The following is a 14,041-nucleotide window of genomic DNA, read 5'->3' as shown; positions in this document are numbered from 1 at the left end:
CCAACAATGTCTTTGTGGTGAATGCCTATGAATGCTAATGCTTTCATTTTATAAATATCAAACTCAAGCATAACAGATATTTTCTCAGCAAATTTAGCTCCATATCAAACAAAGAGCCAATGCCCGCAGAAACAATGCCCACAGTCTTTGTTTTGTTTTCATTTGTTCCTTTTTCCATTAATTGATCAACTAGTTAAGCAAGTATTTATTTAGCTTTCTATTTGTCAAGCTGTGTGACCAGCCCTAAGGATTCAACCATAAATACACCTTGTTCCTGCTCCTAGGAAGCTTACATTGATTGCATAGAGGGAGCCTCGCCATGTATGTAAGTGGTAAATAAGAAAATAACACGTAATTATAGGAGATTGTTCTGGAGGCAAGAGAAATTAAAGAGGTGCTATGTAAGAGAGGGATTTAACTAACAAAAATTTAGAAAGCATAACTTGTTGGCATTTGAGCTGGTTCTGAATGTTAAGAAGGAACCATCTGAAGAAAATTACAGCGTGAACAGCAAATATAAAAGTCATGAGATGGGAAAGAGCACAGAATGTGATTGAAATATAATGAATAAGATGGTTAGAGCTCGAGATGTGGTAGGAGGGGAAGGCAGAGGCCAGATCATGCTGAACTTTGTAAGACATGGTGTATTAGTCTGTTTTCATGCTGCCCAAGACTGGATAAGGAAAGAGGTTTAATTGACTTACAGGTCATCATGGCTGGGGAGACCTCAGGAAACTTACAATCATGGTGGAAGGTGAAGGGGAAGCAAGGCACCTTCTTCATAAGGCGACAGGGAGAGAATTGCCAAATAAAGGGGGAGGAGCCCCTTATAAACTATCAGATCTTGTGGAAAACTCACTCATTATCATGAGAACAATGTGGAAGAAACCACCCCATGATCCAATTATGTCCACCTGGTCTCTCCCTTGACACATGGGGATATGGGGGTGATAATTCAAGATGAGGTTTGGGTGGGGATACAAAGCCTAACCATATCACATGGGAAGGAGTTTGGATATTAAAAGTATAATAGAAAGTTATTGGAATTGTTACGGAAGGGAGTGACACTGTCTAATGTGTGTATACTAAAATTTAATCTCTCTGGCTCTGATGTGGAGAATAGGTTGCTAGTGGATATAGCAGAATAATTGGGAAAACCAGGAAGGAAGTGATGGCTGTGTTCCAGCTGGGACATGGCCGTCCCCGTGGCTATTGTACGCCAGTAATGATGGACAGAAGATGGTACTTTTGTGATATGCTTTGGAAATAGAAGACACATTTTTGTGGATTAGATATATGCCTTAAGGGCTTGGAAACAATCAAAGATGGCATTTTATAAAAGGATGAGTGGTGGCACCATTCACCAAATTGGGAAAGTATGTGGGAGTTTGGGAGAACAAAAATTGCAAGTTGGGTTTTGACAAGTTTGAGACATCTGTTAGATATCTAAGTATATAGGTTAAATAGCCAATTATGTATGTAAATCTGGAATGCAAATGTTCTGGACTTCAGATATGAATTGGGAGTTCTCAGAATTCACACTGGAGGTTGAACATGTGGGACTGGATGAGATCACCAGGGAGGGAGTGAAGATGGAGAAGAGAAGGGCATGCCTGAGTCCATAAAGCCTCAGGTTTGGTGATTGAGCAAAAATGGAGGAATGAGCAGAAGGGACTCAAAAAATGTCCAGTGAAGTGGAAAATAAACTCCAGATTTGTCATGTTCAGAAGTGGAGGGAGGAGAATATCTCTCAGAGGAAATGGAGAGAGAAGATTATTTCTAAGAAAGAATGATCTACTGGGTTGAATTGAGCTGAATAATCAAGTAAGATGACACAGCACACGATTTTGGGAATTCCACATCTTGGATATTCCTGGTGATTTTGGAAAGAGCAGTTTGGAGGAAGTAATGAGGCTAGAAGCTAGAGAGTGAGATGAAGGTGAAGAAGTAGTAATAGTTTGTGGAAACAACTTTAGAGAAGTTTGTGTGAAGGGGGACAGAGATTGGGTAATACTTAGTGTGGGGGGGCTGTAGGGTAAAGAGAGTCGATTGACTTTTCTCTTAAAATGGAATGTAGTAAAACATGTTTGTGTGCTTATGAGAATGACCCAGTAGATGACAGACTGGTGATTAAACACAGAGGGGACTAAAGAAAGAGGACGGGAAGGCTTTGAGAAGATAAGATAGTGAGATTTAGAGAAGTGGGTTTAGGAAGAACTGGCATGCATTTTTCATTATGACCAGAAAAGGCAGTGAGAAGATGAGCTTAGATGTGTGTGACTAGACCGTTAGTAGTGGAAGATGAAAGATTCTCCATGCAAGAACTGAACTTTATGATTCATCAGGCACATTGTCAGTGAGGTTGGAGGTAGGACGAAGAGAATTTGGGAGAGAGAGGATTGAGTGTAAGGTCAGATCTTTGTGAGTGGGATGGAGAGTTTCCTAGGGGAACTTTATGGTGTTGCTAGGCAGTAATGTGTGCTTATTTGTGGTTTATATTACTAAATGTATAGAAAGGTAGCCCTGTTGAACTATTCTTTAATAGCATTCATCTACTCAATGAGGCAATGAAGAGGAATGCAGATGGAAGTGGGAGAAAGATGGAACAGGAAAGAGTAAGATCTTTGGAAATGAGAAGAGAACAGGATTGCCTCTGCTCCATAATGGTGTCTAATGTGTCTCTTTCTCTGCGTGGTGCAGTCCCTCACTAGGGCTACGGCTTGGCAAACAGGGCTTCAGTTGGATTTCAAGCTTCACTTCCCATTGAGGCAGTGGTCAACCTTTATAAATATATGCAGTGCCCCTGAACCTGAAGCTCCATGTAGGAACATAGTGGATACATGTGTTGTGCTTTCCACAGCAGGATTTTGCCTGAAAGATGGGTGAACCATAACCTGGAGGTAGCAGCAGGGAGCAGGGAGGACCCTTATTCCAACTCTTCAAACTGAGGCATGAAGGATCTGAGAGAAAAAGGAAAAAACTTCATGAAAAGTTTCCAGGGGACCCAAGGCAGTGGCTCATGTCTGTAATTCAGCACTTTGTTAGGCTGAGGCAGGCGGATCACTTGAGTCCAGGAGTTCCAGACCAGCCTGGGCAATATGGCAAAATCTCATCTGTACAAAAAATGCAAAAATTAGCTAGGCGTGGTGACATGTGCCTGTGGTCCCAGCTGCTAGTGAGGCTGAGGTGATAGGTTTGATTGAGCCTGGGAGGTTGAGGTTGCAGTGAGCTGTGACCATGCCACTGCACCCCAGCCTGGACGATAGAACCATACTCTGGAAAAACAAATATTCAGAGGAAATAATGGTCCTATGGAAACTGGTTTCACTGAAGACAAAAAGGGATTGGTCTGAGGAGATGAAAAGTACAGTGGAGTCTGCTGATCCTAGAATAGAAGCACTGTAGGGCATGGTGAAGGGTTGCGGGAGTGTGTTGGAGCAGACTGGAAAAGGTATTGGAGCTATGGTTCAATATTGGTTGACTAATGAAGACCAGATATCTGGTAATGACTTAGCTAAAGGGGAAATAAGTTGTGGTGAGGGAAATCCTTTCAAGGAAATAGCTCTGTGGTCTTGACTATTTATTTCCTGACAATTGCAGCCCCAGGAGAGATGCTCCTTTGGGTTCACAAGGCTGTGGGCAGGGATTATGGGATAGCAGCAAGGAGTTGTGGTGGGGTGTTAATGGGGCCTGGCAGCTTAGGACAGGGTCTCCTTGAGTCCCACGAAGTGAATTTGCAAATGTCATGGTGACAACCTATCCTCTACATAACTCTTCGTTTCAACTGCATTTTTTCCGACAGTATGCTTTAATGTATTTTCCAGTTTATTTAAAAGAACAAAATTACCTTGTGAAGGTACTCATTGAAAAGCTTAAAGAATTGTTTCACTGTAAATTTTCTACCTGCCACTCAAACTACTGATGCTCCTGTTTTTCATTCTAAAAGAGATAAATGTATTTAAATCTTATATTAATGTAAAGGACACCTTTTAAGCTCACCAAAATTTGGCAACACACTTCGATGGGTTTCCTAAGATGCTCTTTTCCATTAAACTCTTCAAAAAGAGAGTCATGTCTACTCATGTTCAGATACCCTTTTGACCAATTGTAAGCAAATGTACAATTAATATATCTTGTAGCTTAAAATATCAGGTACTATTTAACATCTTTAAAATAACATTTTAAAAAGGGAGTTATGTGGGTGGTCATGTTTTATTATGTTATGAAATGTCTATAGGCTATAGAGTATCATAGCTGCTTTTATTACAAAAATGTCTTTAAAAAGCTATACATTTACATTTAAAAATATATGTACTTCCCTATAATGTAAACTATTATAAATCTGTCACCGTGGATGTCCTTAAATCTTTTATGGGAAGCTATTTATATTTTTAGTCCATGTCATATCTTGCAGTAAAGACTTTTATATTCTGTCACTTCTGTTTGAAGTAAAAAAAATTTATTTCTGCCAATGTTAACCCTCTAAACTTAAAATGTTCTACCTTTAGATTTTTAGCCTATCAGTGTTCTTTGTGATTTGTAGATTTAACAAAAGATTTTTTTAAAACTTTCTTTGCCTTTGTCTTCTAGCCACAACTTCCTAAGCTTAAGATCGTTTTTTTTCCTATAACAGTATTCTTTCCCCTGTATTATCTTGTTACTTTTCTCAATACAGTCAGAACTGCCAAATATAAAGTCTACATTAAGAATCATAGACAAATGCAATTTCAGTGCTGGGTGTGATTTTGGAAATCTTCCACGTTAATGCTTCCCAACCTTTTTTGGGATCGGCACACTGCTCATCTATTCCCGTCAGTCACCTTTCATTTACATGCAGCAATTGTTAATGAAGCTGAATTTGAAGCTAGGGATGGAGATGAGTGTAGAGGAATGCTTCCTGTAGGTTTTGTAATTTCTGTGATGGATTATATAGTTTTAAAAGGATCTCTGGAGATTTTGAAATGGGTCATCTACTGATCCAGTACAAGCCCCTTATTTTAAGAATGAAAAAAATAAATTGGAGATTAGAACCCTAAAACATACAGCTAGTAAATTGTGGAGGTGATAGAATTAGGTTGTTTTCTTCTGAGAGCAATGTACAAATGGCATTAATGGTAGTTTATTAGCCTGTGTAATAAAGTATGAATACATGTTCCTGAGACTCTAATTTCAGTGGTTTTATTGACTTATGATATTATAATAAATCATGTGAAATTCCTTGAGAAGGGATAAAAGATCTTGTAATATTGAGTATACCATACTCTAGCTTAGGAGCTAATATTCAAAGATAAGAAAAATAAACTGGAGGTGGAGGAAACAACTGAACTATAGTTTATTAGAAATTTTATATAAATTACATTAATTTCAAAAATCAGAATATAAATTAACATGTATAAACTATGATTTTAAATTTGAACATGTATATTCATTATAATAATATGAAGACAATTGGGACTGCTATAAGTAGGGTTTGGCTTTTAGTATAGTCATTTTTTTAAGTAGTTAAGTTTATGACAAAAATTTGATACCAGCTATATGTGCGTCGAAAAAATTCCAGGACACCTATCATTAAATTGCACATTTGCATGCAATAAGCAAAATTAATTTCCTAGTATTTCACCAAATTCATACATGAGGTTAGGGAAAATATTTATTAAGTATTCACTCTGTATTGATACATTTATATGTGTATATCTCATTTTCTCCTTATAATATTGCTGCAATATGGAGATGTTTTTCCTATTGCTGTATTAGTTTATTCAATTAATACTTGTTGAGTTGCTACTGTATGTAGGTCCTGGTCCTACCAGGTGCATTGATGAGCAACAGCTTCAAACAGACAAGAAAACAATTGCTTACAGTCATAATCAGAGATACAATGAAGAAGGCAAAAAAGTGTCCCCCAAAGAGATTATTCTAGATTGTCTGGGTGAGCCCCATCTCATCCCAGTAGTCCTTAAAAGTGGAGGAGGTAGCAGAAGAGCAGGTCAGAGAGATGTGATGTGAGGACTTCACCTGCTGTTGCTGGATTTGAAGGTGAAGGAAATGGCTACGAGTCAAGGAATGTGGCAGCCTCTAGAAGCCGGAAAACAAGAGGAACCAGATTCACCCCTAGACTCTCCAGAAATAGGTGTAGCCCTGCTGATAACTTGATTTTAGCCTAGTGGAGACCTGTGTTGAACACTGACCTTCAAAACTGTAAGATAATAAATTTGTGTTACTTTAGGCCACACAGTCTGTGGTCATTTATAATAGCAGCAATGAAACACCAACAGCCATGGTAGGGGAAACTGTGGGATGCCTTAGGAAAGGCACCATGGTTTTGGAAAGCGTTTGCACCCGGGTCTGGAGGGCCAGTAGAAGTTAACCAGGTGGAATGGGGAAAATTAGTGCAGGCTGGAGGAGGGAGGCAGAAGGATATTTAAGGTTACAAAAAGTAAAAGGTTAAGTTCTGGATGTGACAGAGGCAGTGACCTCTTGGAGGATTAATAATTGGTTCATTGGCCTGGCGTGGTGGCTCACGCCTGTAATCCAGCACTTTGGGAGGCTGAAGCTGGTGGATCACCTGAGGTCAGGAGTCTGAGACCAGCTTGACCAACCTGGAGAAACCTTGTGTCTGCTAAAAATACAAAAAAAATTAGCAGGGCATGGTGGTGCACGTCTGTAATCCCAGCTACTTGGGAGGCTGAGGCAGGCGAATTGCTCGAACATGGGAGGTGGAGGTTGTGGTGAGCCGAGATCCCTCCATTGCACTCCAGCCTGGGCAACAAGAGCTAAACTCCGTCTCAAAATAATAATAATAACAATTAGTTCATTTTTGTAGATAAATAATGTATGAAGCATGGAGTGGGAAAATGCTTTCTGGGGGGGGTGAGCCAGAGTCTGATCATGGAAAACCGTGTATCAGGCAGAGTTTAGGAATGATGAAAACAGTTCTTGCTCAAGCACTCGTGGCTAGTGAGTAATGGAGCCTTGTCTACCTTCATCCAAAATTCATATTCTTTTGCTTATACAATCAACAAAGTTGACATCAAAGTTTCCTAGAAAGTGAATATTTTAAAATAGTATCTCTTTTCCCACTGATGATCAATAGATAATTTGTCAATAGATGCTCTAGCCTCTGGATTGAGACTGTTCCACTTGTCATCGAAGTGTGCTCCTGGAATTGCTCTGCCCAGTGGAGTACTGTCTGAGGCCAAGTGCTCATGTCCTCTTAGCTCAGTTTTCCTTTGAAGTGTGAGCTTAGGTTGTCTACCTCCCCTCCTAGCCTGGCCCTTTATGCTTGCTAGGTATCTAAATATCTCTCATATGAAGAGAATCCTCTGCCTTTACCATTAATGTTCTTAGACATTTGTGTCCTTTTCCCTAGTCTGGGCATTCTCAGGATTTAATAGAATTAATCTGTAATGATCTCTTTTTACATTAGCTGTTGCCCTATACCCTATTATGTGCATATGAATATTCTTAAGTAATGAAAAAGAATTCTGATTATGGGAAATCAAGGTGTTCGACTTCATTAAATGTTTTAATGACTACATTTTATGTAGTGCATGTTCTTAAAAGAGAATCTCTTGTTCGTAGTGGATTAACTGCATATGTATACTCTTTTAATCTTTGTTTCCTAGTGGCTTTTTAGCACAGATTTCATTTGGTCATTCTTAATATTTCTCTTGATGTTTTAAAAATAGAAAATATGGGAAGGGCTTGGGGAAGGATAAAACACCACCAGCAACAACCACTCAAATTCTAGTGGGTAACTTCTAAATTTTAAAATTGAAAAAGTATTCACCTATGATTACAAAATAAACAACAACCATATGGCACTTGAAGGTTTATAACAGAATATAGTTCTTCTCTCTCGACTCACCGCACTTCCCTTCCGAGAGACAACTATTCTCTTTACCTTCTTCTTATATCATTTTTACATTTCCACATTCTAAATAAAATGAGTATACCATTATCTTTCAATTCTTCCGTATTAGACATTGTCTTTTGACATCATATTTTGGTAAATACATAGGAAGTTGCTTTGGGATGCTACTGTTCTTTTTCCTGCTTCATCGTTGTATTTTAGGTAAATAAATATACAGTGTTGATATTATTATGCCTGTCTAAACATTATTACCAGCTGAAAACTGAGGTTTACTATAATTTTGTTTTCTCTGTGTTTATCTAAAATTAATAATTGCCTTATTTTTATATGCCTAGTTTTCTTTGCACCTACTGCAAATTCCTCCCACATTTTCTAGTGACCTGACAGTACAATTTTCCACAAAGCCAATCACATTAAGCAGGCTATCACTTCTAATATCATTCCTTGGTGACATCTCTTCTGGAGACATGCTTCCTAGGCCTGCTGCACAGCCATCATGCTGGGTATTTGCATTGCTTTGCTCCTAGTTTAGAATCTTTATTTCTTGGATCTCATGGCTGTTTTGTGTTACTCATTTGTTTCTGCCTTTTTTTTTTTTGGCTTATTTGCTTTCTTGTTTGGGGATGATTTCCACATTTGGTCTGAGTGTATCCTTTGTAAGTTTCATCACGTTAAAACAGGAATACTGAGTGGTGGCAATGCTGAAGACAGCCCTTACCTGCTCCAGTGTGGATTCTCACCCTCTTTTCTGTGATCTCTTCTCACCATTAACAGGAGAGTCCCTTTGCTTCTCCCTGGGTTGGATCTCTTCTTTACATTTCTTATATCTTCCCTTGATTGGCAAACTAAGTTCTGTGGGGGATATCTGGGAGCTTCTTGAAAAATGGTATGTAGGACCTATTATTTATAATCAATTCAATTATTTTTATTATTTTAGTTTTTCAAATTTTTACTTTAAGTTCTGGGATACATGTGCAGAACGTGCAGGTATACATGTGCCGTGGTGGTTTGCTGCACCTATCAACCCGTGATCTAGGTTTTAAGCCCCTTATGCATTAGATATTTGTCCTAATGCTTTCCCTCCCTTTGCTCTCCATCCCCGACAGGCCCTGGTATGTGATGTTACCCTCCCTGTGTCTATGTGTTCTCGTTGTTTAACTCCCACTTAAGAGTGAGAACATGCGGTGTTTGGGTTTCTGTTCTTGTGTCAGTTTGCTGGGAATGATGGTTTCCAGCTTCATCCATGTTCCTGCAAAGGACTTGAACTCATTCTTCTTTATGGCTTCATAGTATTCCATGGTGTATATGTGGCACATTTTCCTTATCCAGCCTATCATTGATGGCATTTGGGTTGATTCCAAGTCTTTGCTATTGTGAACAGTGCTGCAATAAACATACGTGTGCATGTGTCTCTAGAGTAGAATGATTTATAATCCTTTGGGTACCCAGTAATGCGATTGCGGGGTCAAGTGGTATTTCTGGTTTTAGCTCCTTGAGGAATTGCCACTCTGTCTTCCACAATGGTTGAACTAATTTATACTCCCACCAACAGTGTAAAAGCGTTCCTATTTCTCCACATTCTCTCCAGCATCTGTTGTTTCCTGACTTTTAATGATTACCATTCTCACTAGCATGAAATGATATCTCATTGTGGTTTTGATTTGCATTTCTCTAATGACGAGTGATGATGAGCTTGTTTTCATATGTTTGTTGGCTACATAAATGTCTTCTTTTGAGAAGTGTCTGTTCACATCCTTTGCCCAGTTTTTTATGTGCGCATGCCTGTAGTTCCAGTGCTTTGGGAGGCCAAGTCGGGCCAATCACTTGAGGTTAGGAGTTTGAGACCAGCCTGGTCAACATGGTGAAATCTCATCACTACTAAAAAAAGTACAAAAATTAGCCAGGTATGGTGGCATGTGCTGATAATCCCAGCCACTCGGGAGGCTGAGGCAGGAGAATCACTTGAACTCAGGAGGTAGAAGTTGCAGTGAGCCAAGCTCATGCCACTGCACTCTAGCCCGGGTGACAGAGCAAGACTCTACCTCAAAAATAAAATAAAATAAAATAAAATAAAATAAAGCCATAATGTGGAAAGATTATCATTCTGTAAATACTTACAATAATATAAATAGGACTCAGGATATGGAAATATAACAAATTCTGCTGAAGGAGAGTTGATAGAATGGGTGGAAAGATAAGAAAACTATATAATGTAGTTAGAATACAATTTGAAAGTGAAACAAGTTCATCATTCAAAGCCTTTTTCCAGGATCCATGTGATTAATTGTTGTTCGAAGAAGATTCTTGATCTTTTATGAACTCATAACAAGGAAACCTAACTGGGATGGAATGTTCCGGAAAAGGTAGTCCTTAACCCTTAAAGGAGTGGTAGGATTGTAATAAATGGAGAGGTTCATCAGGTCATTTTTATATGGATATAACATTTTCATGTGGACACAATATTATGAATATTCTAGAGGTAAAGGAGCACACCACTATTACCTAAACAGACCATTGAAGCAAAGTAGGGGATAAAGTTGGGAGAGTAAACTGGGATCAATTATGGAGGAAATTAAATTCCAGGTGAGGCAATTTAAATTCTTTCTGCAGGTTAAGAAGTAAATAGTAGGATGAAGTGGTGACATTCCAGAAAGTCATATAAACAGAATCTTAGTATGTAGTCTTTTGTGTCTGGCTTCTTTGACTTAGCAGAATGCATGTGAGAATCCATGCATGTTGTTGCATGTATCAGTGGTTTGCTTATTTTTTTTGAGTAGTATTCCATTGCATCACTGTAGCAAACTTTGTCTATCTGTATGTAATACCAGTTGATATTTGGATTGTTTTTAGTTTTTGGCCATTACCAATAAGGCTACTATAGACACTGGCATATAGATTTTATTTAGACACGTTTTTTTTTGTTGTTGTTTGTTTGTTTGTTTGTTTTTTGACAAGAGTCTCACTCTGTCACCCAGGCTGGAGTGCAGTGGCACAATCTTGGCTCACTGCAACCTCTGACTTCTGAGTTCAAGCAATTCTCATTGCCTCAGCCCCCTAAATAGCTGAGATTACAGGCGTGCTCCTCCACACCCAGCAAATTTTTGTATTTTTAGTGAAGAAGGGGTTTTACTATGTTGTCCAGGCTGGTCTCGAACTCCTGCCCTCGATTAATCTGCCTGCCTTGGCCTCCCAAAGTGCTAGGACTATAGGCATGATCCACTGTGCCCAATCTAGACGTGTGTTTTTTTGTTTCTCATGGATAAATGCCTAGGGGTAAGATTGCTGAGTTGTATCACAAATGCGTGGTTAACTTTATAACAAACTGCCAGCTGTTTTTCAAAATGGCTGTAGTTTTACCTGCAATGTATGAGAATTGCAGTTGCTCCACATTCCCACCAACTGTTGGTATAGTCATTTTCTTAAAGCCATTTTAACATGAAGCAATGTCTCATTGTGGTTTGAATTTACATTTCTCTAATGATGAATGTGCTGAGCATGTTTTCATTTGCTTGCCATCTAAACATCTACGGTAATAGGTTTAAATCTTTTGCCCATTTAAAAAAAAGATATGTTAATAAAAGATACTGCATTGTTATAAAATCAAAAAATGCCACAAAGTACAAATAGGAAAGTAAACCAACTTAAGTCCCAGCACCCAGAAATAACTGTTAGAATATTAAGTTAATATTCCAGACATTTCTTTCTCTAAGTATATATACAAATAGAAGGACAGATAGATGGATGCATGAGTAGATGGACAGTAGGTAATACATGTAAATAAAGTCTATTAGATACACTGGTTTTTACTCAGATACAATTTGTATATAGTAGTCCCTCTTATCCGTGGTTTTGCTTGCTGTGGTTTCAGTTACCTGTGGTATATACAAACAAATCTTGAGGGAGAGGAACATCACATTGACAGAAGTTTTACACAGCATGTTGTTATGATTGTTCTATTTTATTATTAGTTATTATCATCAATGTCTTACTGTGCCTAATTTATAATGTAAAAATAGGTATGTACGTATGGGAAAAAACATGGTATATATAACATGGTATATAGTTCTGTACTATTTGTGGTTTCAGGCATTCACTGGGGATCTTGAAATGTATCTCCTACAGATAAGGGAATTATAAAATTCACTGCTGTATTAAGAAATTCACACTTTTAAAGTGTGCAACTCAGTGATTTTTAGTATATTCACCATGTTTGGCATTCATCACTACTCTTAATTTCAGAAAATTTGTCATCCTCCAAAGAACCCCCATACCATGAGTAAGTCAACCTCCATTGTCCTCCGCCATGCAGTTCTAGCCAACACGTCATCTGCTTTCTCTGTATGAATTTACCCATTTTGGAAATTTTTTGTAAATGGAAATTTCACCCCATGTGACCTTTTGTGTCTACCTTCTTTCACTTAGCGTAATGTTTTCAAGGTTCATCCATGTCGTGCATGTGTCAGTACTTCATCCCCTTTTATGGGTGAATAATATTCTATGTATAGTTATAGTGTATTTTGTGCATTGATTTCTCTCTCAATTTAAGTTGATTCTACTACTTGGCCATTATAGATAATGCTGCTGTAAAGAATTGTGTACAAGTTTTTGTGTGGAAATATGTTTCCAGTTCTCTTGGATTGAAATAACCTAGGAGTGAAATTGTTGATACTAATTTTTAAAATTGAGTTGTTTTCTTATTAGAGAGCTATGAAGTATATAAAGTTTTAAATGTTGAATTTACAGGTGTGTGTATCTCTTAACTCATATAACTGCAAGATAGCTCTGTGTTCTAATTTTGATATAGATTTAATGAAGAGTTTATAGAAGCTCATTTGTCCAATGTGTTCTAAATATTACTAAATAAAACAATTTGTATTTATATGAATTGTTTAAAATATATAAAGTCAGCTGTTTCAGTTATTTTTATTTTATCTTAAATATTTCTTCAGATTTTATTTCTTCCTAGAATTCATTTAGTCACTGACTGTGTGAATATTTAATCCTTAAAAGAGTGGTAGGATTTAGTGACTGAACGAATACAATTGCCTTTTGTATTGACTTACAATATATGGCGGAATAATTTAATTTTCAATAATGAGATGTAAAATGTAGTTATAATTATTTTATGATATGGATCTGATTTTAAAATGTTTCTGGCTCTCCCCTTTTCACTGTTTTCACAATTCACCTGACCCCTCCACTAAAGATTATTCAAGACACATACAAATACATCTCCCAGTTACCTATGGTGACTTGAATAAAAGGTCTGAACCAGCCCCTAACACAGAGAGTGGATCTGGGACTGGTAAGCTCTGTGCTGTGTCCATGGTCACTCATTTATCAAGGTTGCTGCTTTGTAAATGTGGCTATTTTTATGTTGTGTATAGTTTCTATCATTTTTCCATTGGATTTGAGTAAAGTTTTTTTTTTTTTTTGGAAAGACAAAAAAAAAAAAAAAGGTCCTTTGGGGCTACCTGTTAGATTTTTATTTAGAGGGTAGATGATGTGGAATGTCACACTGTAATGGAGCTGTGCTGTCATATTGTTACTTTCAGTGTTGCTGACAGACAGAATGCCTTGGAGGCTGAGTGGAAGATGGTGCAGGCCTCCCGCAGAGATCTGGAGAACTTCCTAAAGTGGATCCAAGAAGCAGAGACCACAGTGAATGTGCTTGCTGATGCCTCTCATCGGGAGAATGCCCTTCAGGACGGTGTCTTGGCCAGGGAGCTCAAACAGCAGATGCAGGTAAGTGCATGGGAAACTACACCAGTACTTGTGTTTGTCCTGTGCTCTTTTGATCCATCTGCATGCACACGTATTACCATTGAAAGATGAGGTCGTCACCTTATTTTCTTACGAAATCCGTGCTCTCTTGTGAATGATTGGTTTCTGGAAATAAGCTCTATCAGGTATTTTTACTTAATATTAGAGGGAAAAAACCCACCTTGTTTTATGGAAGTAATAGTTGTTTATTTAGAGTTAGAGGCTCACAGTGATTCTACTTTCTGTCATTTTAAGCCCTTTTATAGTTGACTTTATTGAATCCTAAATTATAAGGGCATTTTCCCTTAATGTGAAGTTGTTTCTTTCCCCATTTGTTATACATACTTAATATAAAAGCTGCAAAGCTGTATAGCTTAGTTTATAACTAAGAATATCAGGCTTGAT

At 37.9% G+C, this 14,041-nt stretch overlaps 1 protein-coding gene across 11 annotated transcripts in view; it reads left to right on the top strand.

Annotated features, from left to right (window-relative positions):
* The window catches only part of UTRN (utrophin), a 536,298-nt gene that overhangs the window by 240,303 nt on the left and 281,954 nt on the right, over positions 1–14,041 (top strand). For all 11 annotated transcript variants that reach the window (XM_032274352.1, XM_032274350.1, XM_032274353.1 and 8 more), the window contains one exon: positions 13,429–13,618. In XM_032274352.1, the coding sequence (XP_032130243.1) occupies positions 13,429–13,618 (190 nt within the window). The remainder of the gene's footprint in view (positions 1–13,428; positions 13,619–14,041) is intronic.

This window comes from Sapajus apella, unplaced genomic scaffold (genome assembly GCF_009761245.1).
Source record: "Sapajus apella isolate SASKATOON/1434 unplaced genomic scaffold, GSC_monkey_1.0 scaffold6, whole genome shotgun sequence".
Lineage (NCBI taxonomy): Eukaryota > Metazoa > Chordata > Mammalia > Primates > Cebidae > Sapajus > Sapajus apella.
This window is presented reverse-complemented; position numbering and strand designations above follow the sequence as displayed.